This window comes from Pseudopodoces humilis, chromosome 13 (assembly GCF_049639895.1).
Source record: "Pseudopodoces humilis isolate 2021_Gansu_Grassland_sample_001 chromosome 13, ASM4963989v1, whole genome shotgun sequence".
Taxonomy (NCBI): Eukaryota; Metazoa; Chordata; class Aves; order Passeriformes; family Paridae; genus Pseudopodoces; species Pseudopodoces humilis.
In genome coordinates, this window is record NC_142212.1 from 11,126,485 (window position 1) to 11,153,607 (window position 27,123).

A 27,123-nucleotide genomic window follows, 5' to 3' on the forward strand; every position below is an offset into this window, starting at 1 on the left:
GAGCTCAGATTGAGACCTTGATTGCAAATCCCTTCAAGTCTGTGCTACGGATAAGACACATCAAAGTGAAAAGACATTAATTTTTTATGGAGCAGGCAATGAGAATTTCTTTAGTAGCCAGAAGTTCCTCTCACAGTAGTCCAACCCCCTCCCACAGACAGCCACTGTGGGAGAAAGCCTCCTCCAACAGGTGCTGGCAGGGAGCTTTCCCAGGTCCTTACCACAGTCCCATGGACTATTCCCTGAGGCCCAATGTAGCAGTAGCTCCCTGCAGTCATCTGACCATACCTGGGGACAGCAAGAAACACAGTGAGACCACACGTTGCTCAGGCTGGAGTGGCACTTGCTCTTGTCCACTTGTTTCCAGTACAACAGAAAACCCTCTGGGCTTCTATTTGTTATTAAAGGTCTGCTGTTATCAAATTCTCAGCTTGGAGTTTTATCATTAGCAATGCACCAGCATCTTTTTGGAAGGGTGTTTAGCTCATTAAATTGAGCTCAAAAATGCATGGATCAAAATCTGAGTGTAAAATGGTCTTGGCATTTAGCACAGTGACAAAAGGATACCCTTTTTAGACCTCACTGGAATCTCTGAAGGTTTCAGTGGCACTCGTGCCTCTCAGACACATGGCCACTCTGGAAGCTTTTAGCCCAGAATGATTGACCACATTTATACTAAATTCCCAGAGAAGTGGGATAGCTCTTTGGCTGTTTTAATTTATTCTCTCCTCAGTACACAAAAGGATGATAGTCTTGTGCTCATCAACAGTAGAAGAGTATGTAAAAATCATTTTAAAAGGAACACTTTCTACTTCAAAGTTTCTCTTAGCATGAAAGAATGTTTTACGACTTGTTTTTTCCATAGACTGCAAAACAACCACTGAAAATTAGATCTAGCAAATGCTTTAAGTGGTTTGTGATTAAGGCTTTAGGCTATTTTTCAGCCAAGCCTCACACATAATATTAGTTCCTAACAGACCTCAATTACATCCTTATATATGTGGCTGAACATAACTCAAACTCTGAAGTAATTCCATTTAAGTGTTCATTAATGCTTTGCAGCATCAGTGCTTCATGCAGTACAGTTGAAATCCATCTGCATTAGAAATTTTAACCAGTCACTGCTTGATGTCTGAATTTTATTTTAGTTAAGTATTTGATATATTTTAATAGTGAGCTATCTTCTTACATTGTTACACCCAAAGCAAACATCTTCTCATATTCATCTCTGGAGGAATAGTTGGGAATAACCTAAGAAAACAACCAAAATAAAATCCACATAAGCAAATTAGAGATTTACGCAGGTCTTTTAAACAGCCTAAATTTCTTTAACTATTTCTGTAACTATTGCTTATGCAGAAAAACAGTAGAAACAGGAGAAGTAATCCAGGTGTCTTATTTCACGTATTCTAGTATTAGAAACAAAGATGTCCAGTCTCCCTGGCACTGTGACTGCCACACAAGTTTTAAGGAGAGCACTTCCCCAGCCACAAAACTAACCTGCAGGGGAATGGATACTGAATGGCACAACAGACTGGCAGTGAACCAGTGTTTCCACTTGTCCACCTTGCCTTCCAAGAAAAGCAATCCAGATGTCTGAGGTTCTGATTGATCATGAAGCATGTTTGCTTACTGAGGGCTTTTAAATCTTCCAGGCTGAGCCTAGCTGAACTGTTTGGGGCAAGGAAGTGTCTCAGACTCAGTCAGAACAGAGGTTTTCTAATAAGGAGAAGGTTGTTTCCTCCATCACTGCAGATCAGCACACTTGAGGTGACAGCAGCTGTGCTGGAAAAAATGCTGCAGAATTTGGACCCCAGATTCTCCTGTCTGTTGCAGTAAATCCAGACAGTATAAATAATATTTTAACATATATTAATTTAGCTAACACTTGAAAATTAAACAGACTAGGAGGAAAAAGAAAACAAGATGCTAATACCTACCATGCCATTGGTGATGATTAAACGAGGAGCACGCTGGTGGCTGGGGAAGAGCCCCAGGGGATGCCCACTGTACATCACCAGGGTTTGCTCTTCTGTCATCTCTGACAAATAGTGCATCACCAACCAGAACTGAAAAGCAAGGAAGAGAGGGACTTTGTCTGCTTCTTACTATTACTGGTTTTTGTGAAGGTGCTAATTTTGGAGATTGAAGGCAGCTGTAGAGATAACAGGGTGCATTCACATATGGAATAACAGAACTCTCAACACATCCTTGCTTTCAAAGTCCTTTAAGGGATATCACTCATCAGGAAACACAAGTCTTCAACTAACAAAAATATGAATAAGTTCCAGAATAATTTTTCCAGTACAAACCCCAGATATCCTTCACTTTAAAAGCCATTCTAATTTTATCTTGAGATTAACCACTTGTATTTGGCACTTCTCTGGCAATTCTTCCAAAGCCAAACAGCAAAATTTTCCCTATAGAAGTGATTAAATAGTCATGCTTATTTTTGATCCTAATCTGAAATTCAGCATCTTCTAATGCAATAAATGGTTTTTACAATGTGTGCTTTAAAATGAAATAACTTTTCTTCTCAAGGGAAAAAAATCAGCTTTCATTGTGGACACAGAAAAAAATCCTTGATGCACCCTGGAGTACACAAATATACTTCAGCTTTGTCTGCATAATTCAATATTTACTCTTGATTAATGACAAAATGTACACTTTGACCATCTAAACTGACTTTAAATTTAACTTTAATCCATCATTGTCTATGACAAAGCCCATTAAGCTCCACAGGACTTCTTGTATGTGTCAACTAGGCCTGTGAGAAACTTCCCCGTGTAATACTGGAATTCAACTATTGTTTGAAACTAGAGTTTCTGTAGGGACATAAACAAAACTTTGAGGGGAAAAATACCCCCAGAATTGCTGATCAAAGAGGCAGCAGTATCAGTGACAAATAAACACAGGCACTTAAGCTCTGAGGTTGTGGCTTTGATCTGAATTAAAACGGTACAGGTTTGGTGCCAGTCCCTTCTAACACAGCCAATTCCCCAGGCTGCAAGTTCAGCTGAAGAGGAAAAAGTCAAGTTACTGTCTTGCTTTTTATGATTTGGTTTATGAAAAATGTTGAATAATTGAATTCATGTCATAGGACAGAACAGGTAACTAGCTGAACTCTCAAATCCCTAGCAGTCTGGGAAAAAATATCCTGATAAAACTAGAAGCTGTAAGATAAATAGGTCTTTTGGAATTGAAAGGCATAACTAGCAAGAAGGAAGGGAAAAGCCTTTCCTAGTTAGTTGTATTGTTTTTTTTAAATGCTGTTTTCAAGCTACAAACAGAATAAAATGTTCCATGATAACTGAATCATTCATGTGATTGCTACTCTAAGTAAATAAAAATAAAAAGGTTTTGTTTGCTCTGCTGTGAAACAACTGCAAGTCATAGGACTGGCTTGGATGAGAACAAGAGAAAATATTTCTGACTTTGGCAGCACTTCCACCTCACCTTGTAGCCCAGCATCTGCCTAAGAATTGTCAGACCAATAAAAGCCACTATATAAACTGCTAGCACTGCTCACCACAGAAATGCTGTAACACTCATAGATAACAGGCAATAGTTAATGGGCATTTATTAATTAATGCACAGAATAAAGAAATGGTGAGCATTGCCATTGTACCTCTTGTTGAAAAGACAGAACAATCTGCCTAAGGCTTCCATTTAACTTCTAGATTAAATTTACCAGATTATGAAGTTGAAACATGAATTTTCTTTTAATCACAAATGAGAAATCCCAAACTGGGAAGAAATCCCAGGTCACTCAGTCTCATGCTGCAGTGAGGAATCCATTCCTCTCCCTTAACTAGGAACTTCATTCACATTATTTTTGCTTGGGCTCTTTAATAAGCAGGAGGCCAGATTCAGATAAAGCCACAGCAAGGTGCATATGTGATTCTTTATGACAGAAGCTGGATCCTTACTTCAGCTTTTGCCAATCCCAGCTACTGTCAGACATCAAGACTTCCCCAGCCTTCAGGAGTTGTGCTGCTCTCCAGGGGGATGCAACTTCCTGCCTGTGCTGATTCCATCCTGGCACTGCAAACAGAATTCTAAATATATTGCTGATTCCAAAGATCTCCTGAAAGTGTTTCCCATGTGCATTATGCAGCACTTAGAATAAAGTGAATATATTTATTGATTTTAAATATATATATATATATAATAGAACAGAGATTATGCAAACACAATTTAAAACATCCTCAGATTTTAGAGAGGCTTTTAACCAGCTACCACTATTCTTAGAAGATAAAGTCTAATGTCCATAGTAAAGTGCAGCATGAACTGGCCAGCTAACACAAATATTAACAGCTAATCTGATTTACTTGGAAAAAGACTCAGAATTGCACATTCTTCAATCAAAGCCTTTTTTTATTCCACTACTTGTGAAAAACGTTGCAGAAGTACCAGAAACAAATAGAGGATACACTTTCTTGTTTCCTAGATGTAGACTCTAAAATTATCTGTGCTAAATACAGAGGCACATATGTAGGCATCAGAGAAAGACAAAGAACTGGCCTTTTATCACCCTACACAGCTTGGTGTGTTTATGGTATCATGTTTAGTATTTCTGTCGGGCTATCTGTGCTCTCCTTACTAAATAAAACTCTCTCCATCTACACAGTTCATAACTGAGCATTCCCCAATCCAAACAGGATGTTTTGGAGTATTTTAAGGCAGCAACTGCCAAGAATTATCCCAAACTGCCTAAGCAGAATGTGCATGGGGGAGGGTGAAACAGGCTCTGTGAAACAAATTGCAAACGCAACAATGTCCTACCTGTGCCCAGTTGCTGAAGACCTGCCCATTTCCTCCATAAGTGACGAGCTCCTGAGGAAACTAAAAAAGGCAATTCAATATTAAGCTTTTCTCAAAACTTTTACTGTACCTCTGAGCTATTTTTGCCATCTTAGTAATAATTTTTTCTAGCGTTTACTGCATCAAAATTCTTGAAATCAGAAAGTAACATGGTAAAAGTGGTAAGTTAAGAACAAAAAATTATTTTTCAAAATTGTCTGTTACTGTAACACTGTCACAAGGATAAGCTTCCAAAAACACCATCAGCATCAGCACAAATTTTTCAACATAAATTGTAGAAGCAAGGTACCAAGAGCTGAGCTCTGTCTCAGGCAGCGACCAAGCTCCTGTATATAGTGCCTGTATGTCTAAATTTTTCAGTATTTATATAAGAACACATGCAGGAAGAATTTTGCCAATTTGTTGCTGCTTATGAATCCAGATTCTTTTTACTATACCTTACCTGAGCCACAGAGGGATCCAGATTATTCATGATCATCAGCATGATGGCAGCAGCTGATTTGGTCTTGCAAGGGTATTCCCCTATGGGGTATGCTCTGAAAGGGTAGGCACAAAAATTTAGAAGTGTTGCAGCTTACAAAGGCAACCAGAACAACACACCCCACTGGAATATCTCTGCATGCCAAGGATACTCAAACTTTTCTGAATTACAGGCTTTTATTCAGGGGAGAAGAGTAAAGAGAAAAAAGCACAGATCTGAAGTTATATATGTACCTTAACAGGCAAAACAGGCTTTAACTATTATCAGAACAAAGCAAAACCAAGGAATTGCATTCAGCTTATCACTTGCTGAATTATTTGATCACAATTGATAAATATGGTGGCCAAGAATGCTCATTGCTTTTTAACTGCGGGGTTTTTTCCCAGGGGTGGTGGAAGTGCCCTCTGCAGCAGTTTCCAGGCCAAGCAGCCAAGTCCTACAATGCCAAGGAAAGCAGCATCCCTGGAAGCTGCCCTCAGGCTCATCCATGCTTCTTACTTAAGATTGTATCTCAGAAAAAAATTCTGCTTGAGTTTCAGACTCCAAGAAACTCTCAAAAACTGAACTAGCTCTGAGAAATATGTGCCTTTTTGTGTGGGTGAGGATGAACTTCATCCACTAGCTGAGAGGTGAGGTATGAGAAACCCTGGCAAAGTTATCCCAGCTCAGGTTGCCTGGCACTAATGTCCTTAATGGCACCTGCTGCTATCATTGTTATCTTCTCCTCCACCATCTGTCTCTGTATCAAATTGTCCTAAAACTTCTACTTGGGATTTATACTGTAGCTGTTTAGGTCAGAGATGGTTCCTTCACTGTGTCTGCACAGGTTTTAGTACAATTGTGCTGGGTCCTCCAAGGTATGACACCTAAAGGAAGTAGTACCACTGATCAAGAGTTTTACTCCTTCCCTTTCTGTAAGCAATACCACCATTACTAATGCTGAAAATTCTTAAAGAGGGATGGGATCTCTTGGCATGGTTTCTAAATTATCATCTCTTTATTGGACCACAGATCTTCAGTGGCTGGACACTTGCTTTATGCAGGAAAAGTTACACTGAAAACGTCTGGTTAAAGAATGCCAATGACAAAAAAATATAAATTGGACATCCACTGTCCAGATCACGATCCAAGATCTGGAATGCATATTCCACAGATTCAGCAAATGGGCTCCTCCCATGATCCCATGCACTTTATCTTGGCTTTTTACATCAGGATACTAAAACAAATGCCTTGTAGTCATTGCCAAACTAGGAGGGAAAGCCTTTGAGTTTTTCCACAATGGTTTTTTTATTAGGGATTTCTGCTGTTCTAAACTTGATAAAAGAGCGTTTCTGTGGAATGATACCAATTCATAATGCGAGATATTTACACATAATATTGCTCTGAACATAAGAAACCAAACATCCAGGATCAGGTGAGCGCTCTGGCATAGGAACATGACTTCAATGGAGCAATGGCCCCTGGGACACAAAAACCAAAAATCAAATACTCTCAGACTACAGAGATCAAAAGGAATTTTCTCATTATGAGACTGCAATAATCTATTAGAAAATGATCAGTGAAATGGTCACAAAATAAAAATTACTTGAAGCTATCAAAGAATCACCGATGCCAGTGATGGAAACAAGCTGCTGGACTGACTCATCCAAGCCTACTTGGAAGGTATCATCATCTGTAGTTTAGTACAGGGTCCTCTGAAGTCCAGCTCTGCAAGATCTTTCAGATAGTCTTCCACTTGTCCACTCCTTAGCTGCATTCTGCAAGATCTGTCCCCAGGCTAGTATGAACAGCATAGAAACATGGTTGCCTGTGGAAATCAGAGTGCTTCCTACTGTGTTATTCAGATTTCTGTATGGATATTAACCAGGCCCCTGCTGTTGCAAAAAGGAATCAGTCAGTCTAAAAAAAGCATCTAGCCCCTGGCAGCCCTCCCTAAATCTGTTCTGCTTCACAAGCATTAGCCCCAGCAGCCCTAGAATGAAGTGATGGTCCAAGACCAACAGGCACAGCTTGTTACACACCAGGGTCACATAAAGGCTCCAATGGAAAAAAATGGAAAAACTGCCTTACTTTTGAAGCCCAGAAAGTTTCCTCTGCTGTGACAGCACAGATTACCCAGCCAGCCACTCACCTGGTCTTACTTCTTGGTTCAGTTGGGACTTGACTTGCAACAGCTCAGAATTATTGCAAGTTTTCTGCCAAGTTGTCATTGGAGGTCTCTGAGTAATGGCTGGCCCCTGGAAACTGAGCCCTGCCATGGGGCAGAGCATTTGGGATCCCTGTGTGTGGCAAAGCTGGCATTGTCACACACTCAGCCTGGCTGTCCTTTCCCTGTGTTACTGAGCTTCCCAGCAGAGATACTGCCCATACCCACCACAGCCTGTCCAGAAGGGAACACACTGCTTCCCTCCCAGTCCCATGGAACATCCCAAAACATGCAGAAGTGCTCCCTAGAAAGGAAACCACTGCAATACATAGAACATCCAAATTAGCAGATACTGAGCTTCATTAATATGACAGCTTCTACAAGAGGTAAATTAGGAGGCAGCAATGCTACTCTTTAAAGGTCAGTTCCACAGGTGAAAGCTGGCAAGCAAATGCCAGCTGAATACAATGTGAACCGTCCAGTCCTCACCTCATCTCAATATCTGGGCAGAATCTGTACATATAGATGTGGCCATACAGCCTGAGTTCTTCAGCAAATTCCAGCACCAACTTCTTTTGGATTTCAGGTGGGAAATAGCGCAAGGCATTGCGCAGAGCCAGCTGCCAAAAAACACACACAAAAAAATAAACAAGAGAGAAAAAAACAAGCTACAAGAGAAATGGAGGTAAGTGGGTGGCCCTGAACTTTAACCAGACTCAGCTGAAAGCCTGTCTAAGCTGTTGCAAGGACAGTGCAATGCAAAAGGCCAAACTCACACCAGGGAAGATTCATCCCTGCTTCCCTGTTGAAATGTTTCTATCTACTTTATCTTTCCTTGTAGGTTCAGTTGGGGTAAACATGTAACCATCCCCTTCCCACCTGCCTCCCCAGTTCTTCATGGAGAGACCTTGGAGATTTGGCAAGTAGTGCTCAATCTTATCAATATCAGACATGGACAAATTCTCTTTAGCAGTGCTGGGAGGCACTGAACTACCAAGGAAACATTGTTCAGAAATCCTTAAAACTAAGTCCCAAAACTCCAAGACACTGAAGATCCTCCTGTACTTTCCGTTCAAAAAGGGAACTTAGTCCAAAGTTATGTGACATACCCCCAGATGAAGATGTTTGTGGGCTAAGTTTTATTGCAGATTCACTACATTTAGCATCCTAATGTATTGCAGAGGGTGTTGGGTTACATTATTTTATTGATGTTACATGTATCTCTTCCAAATTAGCTGAAGTGATTACTAGGCACTCAGCTAAATCCTGCAGATGATACTACGTGGCTTTCACTCCCTATTGCCTTCAAAGACATTAGCCATGGTTTGCAAAGTACAATATGTCCTTTTGGATGAAAGAATCCATAAATAAATCACTATCTTTAGTAACAGCCTGTTAAGGCATGTCTCTGTATTCTGCGTTTCATTTGATTAAAACCATAATGAGAACAAAGATTTTGTCATCTTTAAATAGACAGTTTCATGCAAAGATCTTGTAAGTTCCCTGACAAATGGCAACACCATCCAAAGGATTTTTGATGAAAAGATTCATATATCATATGGAATTTCATATCATCCTTTGGCTGATTTTTAATGGCTGAGCAAGGGATAGAAAGGGATCAAGTTTACTTCTGAATCAGATTTTGAGAGGGCTGAGTAGAGAGTTTGTGACACCTGCCATTGGCAGTTCAGTTGTGGAATCATGTGCCTCCTTGGGGGGATGAAGGGTGGGCTGTAGTGCAGACATCCAAAGCAAAGGCATCTAGAAACATCCAGTGTAATTATCATCCCCAGCCACCCTGGTAAGCAGTGCTGAGAAGCTCCACAAAACCCTCAGCTCAGCAAAAAAACTCCTCATTCCACCTGTCCGTGGTCTGGCTCTGATGGCCGGAGCTCTCCAGCCGCTTCATCTGAGCACGCTGCTTCACATCCCCTAGAGCTCACTAAAGGAACAATAAGTGTAAAATGCCTCAAACTGAGAGAGGTTTGTCTTGGCACACTTGCTCCTGAGCAGGCGTACAGCTTGAAGACCAGTGAGTCTGTGCTGATTTACACCACCTGAGGATCAGACCAGCACAAGCCTACAAATTAGAATTGCCATTCCACACAAAGGATGACAAGGGTGAAAGCTGATTTACCAGATGAGAAAATGCAAATTCCATCTTCTAATACCATTTCACTCTTCTCCAGTTAGACAAGCAGTCATTTTCCAAGGGCACCTTATTAATAAACACAAAAGTGCCACCTATATCCACACAATGACAGAATACACAGGGATTTCCAAAGTCATTCTCAGAGGTAAGCAGATAGATATGAAAAATTTCTAAAGCAAAAATAAAATCACCTGCACCCCTAAAACCAACAAGATCAAGAGGCAAACACTGGTTTATTGGCTGTCTTTGAGAACTACAGAGAACTATAAGGCTTCCTTTGTGGCAAGGAACACTCAGAGTCTTTCATCAATATATTTGTATTAAAATGAAACTGATAGGCAAATATTTTTCCTCACTATTTAATTCAAGCAAGAAAAATCTGTTTTGGCTTTCAAGTAAACTCAGTTAGACTGAGCCTCTATCCTATTAATGCTGCAGATTATCAGAAGCCTGAATTTTGATGATGCAAACATTAATGAAACATGAACTCGAATATTACATGAAATGTGGGAAAGGCACCTTACACAGACAGCAGAGATTTTATAAAACAGGATTAAGACCCTTGTTTAGCTGAATGGAATAAAAGTGATATTTGATTGCTGTCTCACTGCAGGATAAATGTCAAAGGAGGAAGAAGCTTCAGGGAAATGCTGAAAAAGGAATAAACAGCTGTGAATTACCTGTAAAAATGTAGTCTTGAAAGTAAAAGTATTTAAATGTAAGAGATGGTGACACAATCTCTCAAGAAAAGAGCCAGGGTGATCAAAATTACTTAGATGAAGCCTGGCTGCTTTATGAAAGGCAATGACCATGTGCATTGGGAAAAATTTTACATATTCATTATTAAGTCATAAACTGAATAACCTGAAAAAGACACTCAAGGAGCAAATTCAAATAGGCTGATTATTATGCTTTTGTGAGAAGACAGTATAATTCATTAAAACACCATAAAAAACATTATCCTAGCCTTTTAGGACTGATTTACCTCTGACACATTGTATTCTGAATTTTTTTTTGTATTTGATATATACTATTTCTCTCTTTTCATGACTTCCATTTACAAAAGCTTAAGTTGCACCTTCTCAGTACCTTTGAAAAAGCCGTTCCAGAATTCACTGCTGTCTTAAAGATATTATTTGTGGTTATAAACCTGAGTTTCATAGGCTGTTTTAAAAAATTATCTACTCTGAATTTGCTGAGTTACTGATTTAATTCAACTCTACACAATGTAAGCAAATGAAAAGTCTTCCTCTTAAATCTGCCAGCTGGATCTAACATTTGGTTCTTGTGCTTAAGCTCTAATCACAGTTAGGGTGTCGTTTTTTGGGGTTTTTTTATATTCCCTAGAATTTTTATATTGTAACAGGAATCTATTTCTATTTAATCAAGATTTAGACCTCTCCAGGTTAAAAATAAATCAAGAGAGCCCATGAAATCAAATCAATCAGCTGTAAATTACTTTGCCTGGGGATTCTCTTGAGAAATCAAGTAAACCAGCCTCTTTGTTAATTGGTGTTTGTTAAGAGCCAGAAGGAAGCCTCTTCAGAAGGAAAGTCATTCATTTCCATTTTCTGAAATGGATCATCAGGACTTCCAATTTAAGACCCTTGAAACACTCAAGCAGTAAGGGTTGCAGTCTCCCTGTTTTCTGAGGGAAAGGGAAGCACAAGGAGAGGAGGTGACTGGTTTAACTCTACAATTTCATTCTTAGCTCTGCCCTTTCTCCAGTGGAGGTGGTGCTTCCCTCCCACTTGTCATCTTCTGCCTGATGACATCCAGACCCAGGATCTTTGGTGGCACTATTCTCTGAGCAGAAAACAAGACTGTTTCATTTATTACTCTGCCTGATATGTCCCAGTTTCAGTCGGCTCAGCTGGGAAGTAAACATGGAGTTTTCTTACTGGCCATTGCAGTAAATGGGTTATGAGCTGTGGAAGTTTAACCAAGTTCTTTATCATCCAGATGTCCCAAAACAGGAGCTAATATGTCAGCCTTCCCAAGGCACATATAAACTTGTTAAAGTAACCTGATTTCTGGGTGTGCAAAGAAATCATAAAGGTCAAACATTCCATTTCTTTACCAGAAGGCTGAAGAACAGCTACAGGTGCTGAATGAGTTTTCAGGCTCTGATTTTCAGCTCTTCATCCTAAGATGTCCCCAAGCAGGAGGTCCCAGCTGCTCCCTAAGGAACAGCGAGCCGAGCAGAGCCAGCAGAGCCGGGGCAGGCACCTCACCTGGCAGACCCCAGCCTTGTGCTACCTGAGCAGGGCAGCCCAGGGGTGGCAGCCAGGTTCCACCAGGAGTCCTGCTCAGCAGGCAAGGCCAGGCTGACCTGCAGCTCCAGGACCAAGCTGGAAGTGCAAGTCAGGACCAGGTCTGGTGATGGTTCCCATGGAGAGATGGAGTGCAGGAATGCTTAGGGAGGTTCAGAGTGGAATGTCAGCCCACAAGAGCAGACCCAGGAGGTCCATGGCTGAGTACAGGGACACCCTGAACAGGACCAAAGGCATCACCAGCACAGCTGAGATTGAAACCCCAGGCCTGAATGGAGCCCCTAAGCCTGCAGGCAGAGGGTGTGGGAGGAGACCTCACGAGAGGCTCATCAGTGCCCATTACTGACCTCAGTGCCCCTCCAGAAACACAGAACACTGCAATCAGGGGAGAGAGGACCCTGCTGGGTAGCAGCAGGACTGTGACATGACTTGGCTCTGAGATCCATAAGGGAATTGCTGTCTGGATAAAGCAATACCATTTTTTCCTGATCCTGAGCAAGACAGAGAAGTGCCCATTCTTTCCAAGTTGCTCCAGCTTTATTGGAATGTCAGTGAGTATAGAGCATGCAACACCCTTGTTCTGCAAAGCTCACACCACACCTAGATCCTAAGAGTAGTGTCTTTGAGGCATATTTACACTAAGATACAGATGCTGAGAAACAGAAAGCTGGGGTTTCCTGAGCTGTGGAGGGAGGGAAAGAGAGAGGATGTGGCTGTTTCAGGCCTCAGGCAAAGAATGCTAAAGGAAGAGAATTCAGGAAACGTATAATCAGAATCAGTTCTGAGATATGGCTCAATTTATCCAAGGAGATTAAAGTTGGTATGATAGGAAGAGTTAGATACTTCTTCAGCAAGTCCCAAAACACACAGTTCTTTATAAATCTCACTTACAGGATTTCTATTATAACCACAAAAGGACGCTCAAAAAAATAAAACATTGGCAGTGGTCAGGTTTATTATTGTAACAAGAACTAAAACTGGAATGAAGGCAGTATAAAAAGAGGGACAAATCCAGAGCAAATCAGGAGAGCATTATTAACTTCACTTCTGTCAAAGCTTCCTCTGAATATTTCAATTAGAAAGTGAACATGAAGCCATACATAAAGACAAGTCTCATGCTCAGCCTTACACACTGTCAACATCTGGAAGCCTGTCTCAAGACTTAAAAAAACCTTATAGACAGACAATCCTTCATCTACATGCTTTTCTAAGCATGGGGCACTTCTTAAAAAAAGAGATTTGACCTTTCAGATATGAAACAAATGCTAGCTGAGCCTCTAATTCTCTTAAGAGTTTAAGGTGGAGGACTGACCATAAAGTAAATCATAAAGGAAGCCTTAAAATCTCTAATAGTTTAATGAAATATACTCAGCTAGCATGACTTCTTATCACATGCAGCAGGTAAAATGGAGAGATGAGAGATGGATGTTACATAGTCAGCTGGGGGAGGAAAATCAATCTGCTGCTCCAAACCTTAAAGGAGGCAGGAAACTATTCCAGTTTCTTTATAGGGAGTGAAGACCTTGTCATTACCTTCCCCTCCACAGGTTAGAGAGCAAGCTTTGGCATCCTCTCAAGAGACACCGTCTCCTCTCCTGAAACACGGACTCCTTCCTGCTATATCAGACTTCTGGGGAAAAGTGATTTAGGAACAGTAAAGAACAAAACAGAGATGATTGGCAAGGTTCTGACATGCAGTGAAACTCACTCCCCACTCCTTTATCTTCACAGCCATCACCTCAGCCCTTCTGCACACTTACTAACCACATTTCCATGGGTCTGAGCTGTCCCAGGCACAGACAGGATGCCTCAGCCATGAATGCTCCTGACATTGAAGTAAATTCTCTTTGGATATCTCACAGCTGTTCCTCTTTCTACCCTTTGACTAGACTCTCCTCTGTTTGTAGAAGTGACTTTAAAAGAATTTGACTGCTGATGCCAGGGGAACTCCCACGAAGGCAAGGAAGTTGTGTGCAAGTTGTTATTGGGGAAGGAACTTCTGTGTTCTGACCAGAATGTCTCGGTATAAGTGATGTTACATGTGATGAAGCACAGACTTCCAAACTAAGAAACCCACCTTATCCTCTCCCACACAAATTCCTAGGGATCTCCACCCATTGGCCATTATTTTCTTCTGCTGCTGATTTTTTTAGTCTTGAACATGAAGTGATGCAACTATTACTTTGGTGTGTACGAAGACTATTTAAACAAAAAGAGACAGGAAAATAATTATGCAACTAAAGACAAATAATTAACTCCCTACAAACTCACTAAATTGCATGCCCAGACTACTGGCTAAAATAAGTAATCTTTGGATTTTTTAGGCAAATATACAGATGTATAGCTGCTACCATGATGCTGATTCATGACCTTTGATGTTTATTTTATTGGAGGGGTTAGCTTTCACTCCCATACATATGCAATGGTTTTGCAACAGCATTCTGAATTTCACCTCTGAGAAACAATGCTGGATTGATGGCATTGAAGTCTAATGCTTCTTGTTTAGCCATTCAAAGTCATGGAAGGTGTTGTGCAGAAAATCTTCCTCAACCCAATTATTCTGGAGGAGGAAGAAAGGAAGCAAACAGAAGAGCTCCCAGTCCTTTGTCCCATTACAGACTGAATTATAACACCATGGAAATACATTTGTCACAAAGTTAGCTTCCCATTCAGAAAAGCATTTGAGGCAATCAGGTTTGCTGCCCCAGGCTGCCTTTATCTAAAAAGAAATGAGGCCCTGTGAAACCCCATGTTACCTTTTTCTCCTGAGCAGTGAGATTGGGTGTTCTCACAGGTGCATGGGGTATTCCTTTTCTCCGACCTTTGTTTTCAGGCAGAGGGTTTAGAGGAAGGCCACGACAGATTTCCTTCAGGCTGGTCATAGCTGTGGAGGAAATAGGAGGAGGAAAGGCAAGGCAAACAGGAGAGGTACGAGGGAGGGTTCAGGAAAACAAGATGCTGCACGATTCAAATGCACCTCCACTCCAGGGTGATCTCCAAGAGGACAGACTGTCCTCTGACTTTTGCAAGCAGGGCTGTCAGGCAGAGAGGGCAGGTGGTACAGGTGACACACCTCCCTGCTCTGTGCCATGCCATTGGCTCTTCCCTCCTCCCCCAAAATGAATGATTCACAGTTTGGGAGATTGTTCTTTGGGTACTTTGTCAACTGGTGCTAAGTCACTAGAGAAAATTCAGTCACCTTCCAAATAACCTGATCCCCCCCCCAATGTCCAAGTAAGAGTCTTGGTCTGGAGCAGGAATATTGACTGAGACATCAAGAATTGTATATTTGTGTTATTATAGTTTAGGAACTAATGAAAGTTAAGGATTATTCACATCACTGTTCATACAGAGTGTTCAGTTAAGACAGGCATTCTGTTTGACACCCCTTGGTATGGGCAGTTCCTCAGATCTCATCAATTCCTCTTGTAGACAACAGCAGTGGTCATCATAACAGCAGAATTTCCCTCCTAGGTGTTAGCTCCTCTCAGCTCACAGGCATGAATGGATTTTCATAGCATTGAACTGGAAATGTACTCATTAGCACTGGAAGTGGATTTCTCAAGACAGGCAATAATTGGGAGGAATAATAAAGGCTTTCAGTCCTATGTCACTTTTATACCCTACAGTCAACAACAACTAGAAAGTCTTGTATTGCCATCCAGTTATCACAGGTAAATGAATGTACTTAACTCCGATTTTCCACTTAACAGTGCAATGTGAACTTTGCTCTCCATTCTGGCTTGTTGTTTAAATTATACAGAAGCTTCTTGACCTTTATTACATGCATTGAACTACATGTGCCACCTTTTAAGCCTGGTGAAATTAACTGGGCAAAGCATTTTGATTAGAAATCAGCCTAAACCCTACAAATGAAAAAATACAGCATTTCCTCACAAAGGCAGCAATCAACAAGCAGTGACAACAAAGCACAATTATTAAATGACAGCATCTCATTAATGTCAGGTCTGCTTTAGCTCCAGGACATCCTTCACATCCCCAGCTCCCAGTGAAGATGCTCAAGTTGAAAGAACTCAGGGCATCCCGGGGGAGCTGAGCACACAGCAGACTCAGACCCTCTGAAGGATAATGTCATTTACAGCAGGAGAATTTTGTTTTGTTATTATACAGTATTTTAGCTGCTTTCAAACAAAAGGCAAAGACAAAAAGGAGATAGAAAAGCCTTTATATTTTTAAGTTTTCTATTGAGTTTTCATATTAAAAATATAAAATTTAAAAAAAAATAGAAAAGGGTAAAGTGTAGTGGTTTAGGTTTGCTGATTTGCTGATTTGAGTTTCCCGGCCAACACACCAAATCAATTAATTATCAATTAATGCAAAACCAGCACATAAAGTCAGAAAATTCTACCCCAAAATCTAACCAGATAACCCTGCCTTATATAAACATACCCACCTCAAAGGGAAATAAATCTTTCCTTACTCTTCTTTGTATGACCTACATTCTTCAAATCCCTTTACAGTCTGATCCTGCACACACAGGGGCACAAGAACAACTTCGTCTTTATCTGCACGCCCGTCAGACCTGCTTCCCTCATGACATCGACAGAAGTTAATGGCGTTAGATTGGTGAGAAACCCGAAGAAAGAGAGAATGAAAATGTGGGGCTCTCACATCCTGAGTTAGGATGTTTTCTAGGGCTGGACACTTTCACCCCGCGATTGCCACACGCTGGAGTGTCTCCGTGTCCTGGGTTTGTGCCAGAGCTCCCGAACCCGCTTCAGGGGCTCTGCCAGCGCGGACACCGCAGCCCCGGACACCTCAGTCCCGGACACCTCAGTCCCGGACACCGCAGTCCCGGACACCTCAGTCCCGGACACCTCAGTCCCGGACACCTCAGTCCCGGACACCTCAGTCCCGGACACCGCAGTCCCGGGCAGCACTAGTCCCCGGCTGCCCTCTTGTCCTGTCCCGGCTGCCGCGGCTGCGGAGCGGCCCCGGGGTACCGGGCAGTGCCGTGCGCCGGCCGGGCGGGCAGAGGGTGCTGCAGGGACAGACGGACACAGCGCGCCCCCGCCTGCGCGCACACACGGACACGGACACGGACACGGACACGGACACGGACACACACACGGACACGGACACAGGGACACACACACGGACACGGACACGCACACGGACACACGCACAGGGACACAGGGACACCACAGGGACACACGGACATGCACACGGACACGAACACGGACACGGACACGCACAGGGACACACGGACATGCAGACGGACACGGACACGCACACGGACACACGCACACGGACACGGACACGCACAGGGACACACGGACACGGACACGCACACGGACACGCACAGGGACACACGGACACGAACACGCACACGGACACGCACAGGGACACACGGACATGCAGACGGACACGGACACGCACACGGACACACGCACACGGACACGGACACGCACAGGGACACACGGACACGGACACGCAGAGGGACAAGCACAGGAGAGGAGGCGGCTGGGAAACAACGCCCGCAGCTGAGCCCAGCCAGGACCAGCCCAGCCGAGAGGAGGTGCGGAACCGACCTTAACAAAATTAATAAAGGCAGAAAAGAACCAAAACGAAACAACAAAAAAAGGGCACAGATAAAGCGCAGGAATAAAGATCACATGTTTTAATAATCCCCTTTGCAGCCAGACAGGACCAGAGAGGAGGAGAACTGAGAAGTGCCCGGTTAGGACGGAGAGATGTGCTAGACAGAGGTTGACGGGAGCAGAGACAAAACTTGCAGATAACTAACCCGCCCTCGGGAGGGCAGGACCCCCCCGCCCCGAGCCCTGCTGTAGCAGGAGGGAGGAAGGATTCTCCAGCCCCCTCCCTTTCCCCGCACCTCCATCCCGGGAGCGCAGCCCCGAGCGGCGGCCAGGAGCCGCTCCAGCAGCGCAGACCGGGGACTGCCCGGGCACCGGCCCCGGAGAGCTGGCGCTGCGTTTGTTTTCCACTCCCCTGGCGCTCACTGTGTGAAGCAAATCCCTCGGAGGTGGGGGAGAAGCGGCTTCCGTGACAGCGGAGGGAGGAGGGAAATAAAATAAAATAAAACAAACCAAAATTAAAAAAAAAATAGGAAAAAAAAAAAGAGAAGATCCAAGAAAGCGCTTGCTTCTCATCATCCCTCAGGGACCAAAGCCAACTCTTTTCTTCTTATGACCCCATGCTGCAGGGAGCAAAGGGAGAGAAGGTACAGGGGGGCACCTCCTAACAAAGCAGGGTTCAGGACCCCTCTCCAGCCCGGGGAGCAGCGGCGGGGTACGGAGGGCTGCCAGGGCGAGCCCGGGCACCGCAGAGCCGGAGCTCCACCAAAAGCAAGGAGCAGAAATGAAAGTTTCGAAATAGCATCCAAATAAGCGCCAAGGACCGGACCGAGCAGAGCTCTCCGCCTCGCATCAGCCCCCGATGGTGCATCCGAGGGGCTGCGTCAGAGATGTGAACGTCCCCTGCCCGCTGCATGGAGAGGGCTAAAGGCTCAGAAACCCCTCGTGATTTATTTATTTATTGGAAGCAATGTATGGGTGACACCCAGAAGGCATCTGAGCCCTGAAAAAAACCAAACCACCTCTGGACCCGAACGAGAGCAAGAAGAATGAGACAGCAGCCTTGACCCCTACACTGAGAGGAAGGTGAGCAGAAAGAAAGAAAACAGAAAAGCCATGCAAGCACCAAACCTGTAGATTACTGCAGGTCTTTTTTGCTTCACTGAGGACAAATATTTTACTGACAGCCATGCAGCATAAAGGCATCATGCTGATTGTGTTCTTGGAATATTTTATTTCTGGACATGGGGAAGCAGGTAAGCAAAATAAATCAATATTGCCATTCTGAAACAATTTATCTTAGATTTAACAAGGGGAAAGGGGATAGAAATCAGGTCTGTTTGTGAAAAATAAATTGTGGAAACATCTTTATTTTAGGTTGATTTTTACAAGGAATCTGTGTTAGTCAATATATACAAATGCTTCTTATTCCCTGCAATACCCAACTTTATAATTCAGCCTTCTTCCAAAGACTTATCATAGGATGCACAGGTTCATACACCCTTAAAAGAAAGGAGAGTATCATTTTTTAAGACAAAAGAAAAGTAAGAGAAAGAAAGGTAGATGGAGTGAGATACACTGGATGTTTGTTTTGAGGGTGAAACACTGCCTTCCTAGGCAGGACAAGAGTGAAATGACAACATCCTTGGAAAGCATCAGTGCAGGAATCTGAATTATTCTCTTCTAACTTAATATTGCATCATTAAAAATCAGAGATACTGTGTAGGAAATCTTAACTGAATAGTTAACATGCAGAGGACAGGAATAAATTAGCATTAGAGAAAAATTAATTAAAACAGAGAGAGAAGCTGATTAGTCGTGAGTAGACATGTGGGTGTACAAATAAACACATATAGGAATGATACAGCTGTAATGGTATTTACATGGGGTTCTAAAAATATCTGGATTATGATGAAGACAAATTCCTTAAAGGAAAGGAAGCAAAGCATTGGATTTATGTCTTTTCTGTAGTGGTTTAATACATCTTTAAGTTCAAAAAGGATTAATTACAAGAATCAGGTCAGAAAAAAATAAAAATAATTATTGATGAAAAAACAGTTCATCCTTGGTGACTTTTCCTTTGAGATATTCTCTTGGAATCTCTCTTCCTGTATAGGAAAGCATTTCAATGGTTTAAATTTCACCTGTGTGCTCAGGGTATTAGGACAGGAACAACACTCTTCAAAAGTGATTTGAAAGCAACTGAAACACTCAAGTATCCTGCAAGTTCCACTGAAGGCAGAGGCAGATCAAGTGGATTCAGCTCAGATTATTCCCTAGCTAGAACCCCACTGATAACAGACAGCAGATTTCCATAACCACAAGAATTATTTTCTTAAAAACTGGAAACAGCTCATAAATTTACCATCCTGTCATATTACCCAGTAACTCATTTGGGGAAAAGGCTGTCACAGCGTGACAGGGAGTGAGGGGAGGGAGTACATGTGCCTTAATTCTCTTAGTGTCTTACTCTAGGCATTCTCTAGCTCCCCAGGCTAGGATGTAAGCTCCTAGAGGACACATAACATGCAGCACAGAGAGGCTGCAGAGACCTCCTGGGAAGTTGCTGACACTTGCAGAAGGCAGCCTGTTAGAAACTAGCCTAAATCTGCTCTGCATCCAATTCACAAAGAGAAAATGAATCTTCAAGGAAACACAGCTCCCAGCTGGCTGCTTAGAAAGTGAATTTGCAGGGAGGGAGTGTGTTCTGTTTGGAGCTCAACTCACTCAAAATAATAGTGTAGGACATAGAGAATACCAGCAAAATAACTGGATATTGAAGGTGATGCTGCTAAGGATTCAATGCCCCTTTAAATAAATATTTGGTGTTTGAATGAAAGGTTGCACGAACAATCAGCCTGTGGAAGCACAAGGGTTGCCTGTTAGGTTTTGATTCTTTATTTAGAGAAGCACAGAGAAGTATGTTTTTGGCTTACTTCATTAGCCTGTGGGGAGTACAAGGCACATAATATTTGTGGGGAGTCCAATATTTGCCTTCTGCCACCTCTGTGCAGAGAAGACAGTCTGGGTTGTCAAGATTGACTCCTTAGACCTTTAAACATAATGGAGAAAAAAACACCCAAACAAAAAACCAAACACCTTACTTATTAGGCTGGAGCAGTCAGCTTGGGTTCATACTGTAAGATGTGACACTTGGACAATCCTTCCCCTTGTCTTATGCAGGTGGAGGGCATTATTCCCCTCAAATCAACTCTGCAGTCATCTGAAAACTCTTGCATAAGGGACACTTAGTGCAGCTGACAACAGCTTGAGCTCTTGCTTCAGCCCCAGACCTCCCCATGCGAGCAGCAGCCTGGGGAGCAGCACCCAGGCCAGCTCTCGTCCCAGTGGGAGCCCTGGAAAAGAAAGTGTGATGTGGTCAAAAATGGCCACTTCTACCATCAAGCTGAAAATCAAGGATTGCAGGACCTGGTTATTAGCAGGACTTGGTTTCATCTGGTCTGAGGTTATTCAGCTCATCTGCCAATGAAGCTGCAGGTGCTGGAGCCCACTGCTGCTCCAGGAAGGATGTGGACAGGCAGACTGCAACTGGACACGATGGAAGAGGGCCCCAGCCTGGGATCTTGTTCTTCTGTCCGTGCCTCAAGTTTGGTTTCATGGTACATTCTGAATTTCACCTCAGAGGTATTTTGACAGCAGGCTCATTAGCTCCAGTTATCAGAACTATTTTAGTGCAGAAATACACCAGGCTTCTCAAAAGGGGATGAAGACCTGCCAAACTTACAGCATGTTGGCCCCAGACAAACCAAAGAGTTGTACAGCTGTTGAAACCAGTGTTAAAGGGTAAAATTCTAGGTCTGGCTAAGAAAAACTTGAGCAACTTAAGTCCCCAGGGTGGTTAGATTTAGAATAACACTTATAAGGTCTTGGTTATTAAGAAAAAAGTTGAGCAGATATATAACAAGTGAAATCCAGGTTGGACATACATGCTGAAATTGCTCCATTAAACACACAGCAGAAGATGCCCAAAGGTTTTGCTCTTTCTGAGATATATGAAATTTACTGTCCTGACTCACTGCAGGAGATTTGAACACACTAAATCATAAACCTGCATATGGAAAACAAATAAAAATTCCAATTTGAATCACTCAGAAAATATTAGCCATCTTTCCAGTCATATCAGCAGGCTTTGGATGAGTTGCCATATGACCTTTCTTCTGTTGAGTATCCAATGGAGGGTGAAAAGAAATGAAGAAAAAATAATTGAACCTGGTTTTTGTTAATGTCTACAGTGTTTTAGTACAAAACTGTGAAGTAAGAGATCTGCATTTGAAATGGTGTCCCAGGAATGTCCACAATATGACCTCCCTTGAACTGAGTCATGAGTCATGAGTCCCTAATCACCAGGTAACAGCACTGTTATAACATGGGCTGGGCATGTGCCATTGACCTGCCACTTTGTGGCACAGATCTGAGGGACCAGAAAACAAACAAATAATTTTTTTAATCATACTATTTATGGACCCAAGCCACCCTCCATGGAGTAAAAACTAATCAACCTCATAATAACATGCAGTGCCCGTGAGTAATCAAATTGTTTAATTCTCTATGAATTATTCAGTGATTCCTCCTGGCAGTTGGGGTAAGTTGTGTGTTCGCCTGGCTGCTGTTTCTCTCCTGCAGCAGTCTCCTCTTGCTCTCCAGACTCAATATTTCGTGTTGTTTCCACAGAACCAGTGAGTGATGGGCGGGCTGCACTATCCTTGCGGCCAAACAATGTTCTGCCAATTGATTTCTTTAAATACAAAGCTTTTAATCGACTGCAGATTTTGTTTTCCAATCTCTCTCCTTCTCTCAAACTCCCTTCTGCTAATTTGCACTTTGTTCTTCTACCATTTACCTAATGACACAGCAGTTCAGACAGGAACTGTTTATTGATGTTGCTGCATTAGCAGGCAGAGCAGATAAACCTTCTTGTGACTACTGTTCAGGGGAAAAAACATCTTTCTTTTCAAGGCTCAGAAAAAAACAGCTAAAAATTCAATACAAAACTAATAGTCCATTTATGGGAAATACAAAAAGCAGCCATTCCCTTTAGAAAATGTTTCCTTTTCTGCTTTCTCACATTCTTGTCTGAAAAGCTTCCCCCTTATGCAACTTCCTTAATTTAGAACTCTAGCATCCCATTTCTTCTGTGAAAGCTTTAGTGGCATAATCCATCAATAGAGATGGACTTTCTTTTAATTACATGGTAAATTTATACATAATCATCCATAATCCAATAACATTTGTAACATGGATCCATTCTTAATCAAAACTAAGTAACCTGACTCTTAGTCAGAACTAATGCTTGTTCAAAGCTCAGTTGTAAGACGAGTCCCACTAAAATTCTCTGGAGGCAAAGATGACACCTTTGTGCAGCACTGAGCAAAATCAGTTAATACTGAATCTGCTTTAAACACAGAAATTGCCTCCCTTATTTCCAGCAGCTTTTACCAAGCAGTTTGGACATGAACCTAAATGCCATTTGGAGAGACATTCTTGAGCTGTGCACTTGTAGCTCATTGTATCTTTGCTTACTTCTGGTAGTGCTGAGGATCACCTGCTCAGCTGAAGGTAAAAGGAAATCATTGCCAGACAACACACTGCAAATTACCTTGGAGGTGGCTTCCACCTGTTTCTAAGAGCAGACAAGAGCATTTGTGGATGATCTCCTTCCTTGCTATCTGAAGTTTCAGACTACCTGGAACTGTATGTGAGCTACAATGGCACAAACCATTGGTCATGGGATTCAGTGGACATGCAATAACTATTTTGCATCCTACCCCTGGAATGCAGAATTGATGAAGTGTTTTCCAAAAGAGAGTTCTTGTCTGACCTTTCTTTCCTGGCCTGTGCAGAGATGTCACTGAGGAACTGAGGACAGGATCAACTCAGAAGCAAAACTGTGCAAGCTGGATGCATTTTTTCACTTTAAACTTTCCTTTAGGAAAGAGGAATGTCCATTTCATCCAACAACATTTACAATCTGAGTACTTTCATAAGGCAAATTTTCAGACCCCTTTCTTTCACCTAACTTGATTTTTAAACTGATTTTACCAAAGAAAAGGCTGAATATAAATGGAATACGGATTTTAAAATTTGGCCTAGAATGCTGAATTTATAGATGACCTTTGAACTGCTCCTAGATTACCCAGGCTTTACCCAGGGTCATGCCACATTTCATTGGAAGGGTCATTTCCTGTAAGACCTAAATCCAGTCATCTGACTTGTGACCTCTTGGATTAGATTTATGACCTTGGAAGGTCAGTTTTTAACTCCTTCTAGAGTGTTAAGTTGCAAAGAGAACATTGTATGTCATTAGAAATGCAGTTTTCTCCAGCATAGAGATAAGGTTTTGGAATGACCTTTAATTCCAGTTCACAAGACACTACTGATTTTCAAACAACATTAAGATTTTGTGGTTATCCCTTCCTTTTATTAATTTAGAAATAAGTTAATATATACATTGAAGATACCAAAAAATTGTCAGTATTTGCACACTTGGCAAATAGAATGTAACCACCACCTCCATGTCAAGGTATTTAAACAAAACAGAGACTCGATTTTCAGCTTTGCAGCAAATTAATAACTCCACCTGATCTTATTAGAAGCAGTAGAAGCTCAACACTCAGCTATAGCAATACAGGCTTTCTTCATGTGTTCATTATTGTAATTAATGTCTGTAACTTGTTAGTCAGGAATCATCTCTTTTCTTAATGTATTGACAGTGTCCAGTCCAGTTTGAATGTGCTCTCTGATTACCATGAAAATAAAGCCATGGAATAGACTCATTCCTTCAATATGGAGCTTTACTAGAGGGAAAGTAAAAACCACAAGATTTCTCTGGTTAACCATAAAATTCAATAGACTGGCACAATTGCATTTTCAATGGAAATCAAAGTTAAGCACCATAAGCAGGAATTTTTCTAAAGATCAGTTTCTGAGTTAGGCACCAGACACAAAGACTAGATTTATTGAGTCACTATCTCAAAACCTTGTGTGAAAAGATGAAGCAGCTCTCCTTCAAAGGTGTCCTCTTAAATTCCAGTCCCCAGATGAGGACTCCAAACATTTGTGTTGTCACCTGGCTTACACCATGAGAACTACTTGAGAAATTCTACTTGTGTTTCTTTTCCCTGTCCTTCAGATCCCGCAAGGCCACGAGCCTTCCGCTGCAATGGCCATGCCTGCAACCCTCCCGTGGGGAACCTCGCCACAGGAAGGACACCAGTGACCACCACCACGTGTGGCCAGAACAGCACAGAGCTCTTCTGCTTCTACCCAGACCAGAACCTCCTCCACCACGCCTCCCCCAGCTGTGGGCAGCCCCGCTGCGCCAAATGCAACACCAACCAGCCCGATAACTCCCACCTCCCTGCTGACATGACAGATGATTTCTTTGCAAACCCCGTCTCCTGGTGGCAGTCAGCCCAAGGGGTACACAGAGAGGAAATCCGACTGGACTTTGAAACAGAATTCTACCTGACCCACGTCATTGCTGTGTTCAAGTCACCTCGCCCAGCTGCCATGGTGCTGGAAAGATCCCAGGATTATGGGCAGACTTGGAGGCCCTACAAGTATTTCTCTGTCAACTGTACAGCTACTTTTGGGCTCCAGGATGATCTCATTGAGGAAGGCTCCATGTGCACTTCCAGGTATTCAGATGCAGTGCCCTGCACCAGAGGAGAGGTAAGCAATAATTGAGATTTGGACTAAGTTTAATGTCAGACAGCTCCAGACTGCCAGAAAACAGAGAGTGTATCTCAAAGACATACTGTGCATATACATTAAAAAGGTATCCTCTCCCTAAAGGCTTTGTGTTGAGCAAATAAAGGGGAAGAAGAAGAGAAATTATACATCAGGGATAGAAATGCTTTAGCAAATTTCTTTTATGAGAGCTCACAGGATAATATGAACATTACCTAATTTTACACTGCAGATGCCCAAAACTGAACTAGAATTCTAGCAAAATAGATGTGGGAAACACACATCTGCAGAGTCAGATTTATCCAAACCATTTTCACTTTAGGATGACGTGAACTGCATGATCTTTCTTTTTTCTCTTCGTATAAAAATTCTTAGATTATTGGCTGACTTTTAAATACATAATTTCTCCAAGTTCAATGTTTTCTTGCTTTCACTTTTCATGCTGGTGGTGACTATGGCTGATTGTATCAAGCCATAGGCTTCAGAAATGAAACTGCTTGGAAGCAGAAGTGGGAGAGAACAGCCAGGATTCACTACTCAATGGTGGGAAAAGCCCTCCCTTGGTATGAATATTCTGATTTGTTCTTAAATACATGCAAAAGAGTGTTTTTTAAATAAAGGTACAATTGTTCTGATAAATTCTTCTGACAGGAACATTGACTACTGACTAGACTCTTTTCATTCATCAATCTTGAAACAGCTCAGATGGGAATGACCAAAAGTATCATTGGTATCATTTTAAAGAGAAGACAAAGTCATAAAGCAAGATTATGAGATTTTCCTATAATTTCAACAGAGGATTGAAACTTTTCATGTTCTTTCACTTCCTTCTCTCTTCCTCAGAGAAGTCACAATCCTTTTGGTTTCCATCTTGGAGTGGTCAGCAGACTCAGCAGTAACACTTATCTGCAAATTAAGCTTAGGTGGGAGGTGAATGGTCCAGATAGGCTTCAGAAAACCCAGTGTTGCAGCAGTGCACTTCAAAATGTACATGAGAAGAAGCCAAGGCACTATACCCAAGGCAGGGGCACAGCTGTAGGGAGAGATTGAATTCATCTGTGTGTAACAGGCTAAGAAACATCTCTGAGTATTAGAAACCTGGAACAGATCATCTGACTACTAAACTGTCTTATTTCTGGAGCAGTAATTCTGCTGGTCAGTTATCATGATTCATTTCATGTCAAAGTCAAATGCAAGTCAAATGCATGCAAATGTCTTCTGTAGGGAGGTTGCAATTTGCCACGTCAAGAATCTCGGCAAGTAATATACTTTTCCATTCTTGTGTGCCTTCCAATCAAAAATCTGGAAGTACTTTGCAAGATCCAGTTAATGATCTTCAGCACACATACAGGGTTCTGCTGCCATTTCACAGATGGGAAAAGAGCAGAACAGGAAGGTGAAATGTTTTGTGGTAAAGGAGGACAATTCTGGTTGAGTGAGGGACAGAATACAGGGTCTGAGGGAAATGCTTTGGCCTTAAATGCAAAATAACCCTTCCCTCTCTAGTACAGTGTCCCCTGCACTGTGCTGGCTTTTGTGCTTTCTTAACCTTGGGGAATATCATTAAGACCATGTGCTGCTGCTGCTACAACAAATCTAAGAAGTGGATGGCAGAAAATCAAATAATAAAACATTCATCTGATGCAAGCCTTTGTGATTACAAGTGTCAAAGTGATTCTGTCAATTTGGGCAGCAGCTACACTGAAATGAGTATGTGTGTGCTTAATCAATGGCATGGTAGTAGATGTCAGGAAACAATACTAATAATGAAGCCAGTCCTATTTTACCCCTGCAGATCCCAAATAGTTTCACGAATATGAATTCAATAGGTGCAGAGGTCACTTCCTCCATGGGAGAAGTGCTGAGGCTCTAAAGCAGCACACAGGAATCTGTGTGGCAACTGACCAGAGGACAAGACAAATACTGTATCACAGCAGATTAACCCAAAAGGATTGTCCAGATCTGGACAGACTTTACAG

The 27,123-nt window shown here is 42.2% G+C and overlaps 2 protein-coding genes across 6 annotated transcripts in view; one reads left to right on the plus strand and one right to left on the minus strand.

Moving 5' to 3' along the window:
• UROC1 (urocanate hydratase 1) overlaps positions 1-18,154 on the minus strand; it is a 40,758-nt gene extending 22,604 nt beyond the window's left edge. For 2 of the 5 annotated variants that reach the window (XR_015773626.1, XM_088061610.1), the window contains exons 1-8: positions 17,734-18,154; positions 14,633-14,760; positions 7,941-8,071; positions 5,267-5,360; positions 4,786-4,845; positions 1,941-2,069; positions 1,190-1,251; positions 222-288 (exon numbers count right to left, since the gene is read on the minus strand). Coding sequence is in view for 4 of the 5 variants with exons in the window: in XM_088061610.1 (XP_087917736.1) it covers positions 222-288; positions 1,190-1,251; positions 1,941-2,069; positions 4,786-4,845; positions 5,267-5,360; positions 7,941-8,071; positions 14,633-14,760; positions 17,734-18,013 (951 nt within the window). In the remaining variant the exon portion in view is untranslated. Of the gene's footprint in view, positions 1-221; positions 289-1,189; positions 1,252-1,940; positions 2,070-4,785; positions 4,846-5,266; positions 5,361-7,940; positions 8,072-13,953; positions 14,076-14,632; positions 14,761-16,290; positions 16,365-17,733 lie in introns of those variants that run through there. The other 3 variants (XM_088061607.1, XM_088061608.1, XM_088061609.1) reach the window with 3 other exon arrangements.
• A 405-nt stretch (positions 18,155-18,559) lies between these two features.
• LOC102108571 (netrin-4-like) overlaps positions 18,560-27,123 on the plus strand; it is a 41,242-nt gene continuing 32,678 nt past the window's right edge. The window contains exons 1-2 of the mRNA XM_005522061.3: positions 18,560-18,690; positions 24,585-25,126. Of these exons, the coding sequence (XP_005522118.1) occupies positions 18,624-18,690; positions 24,585-25,126 (609 nt within the window). The 5' untranslated portion in view covers positions 18,560-18,623. The remainder of the gene's footprint in view (positions 18,691-24,584; positions 25,127-27,123) is intronic.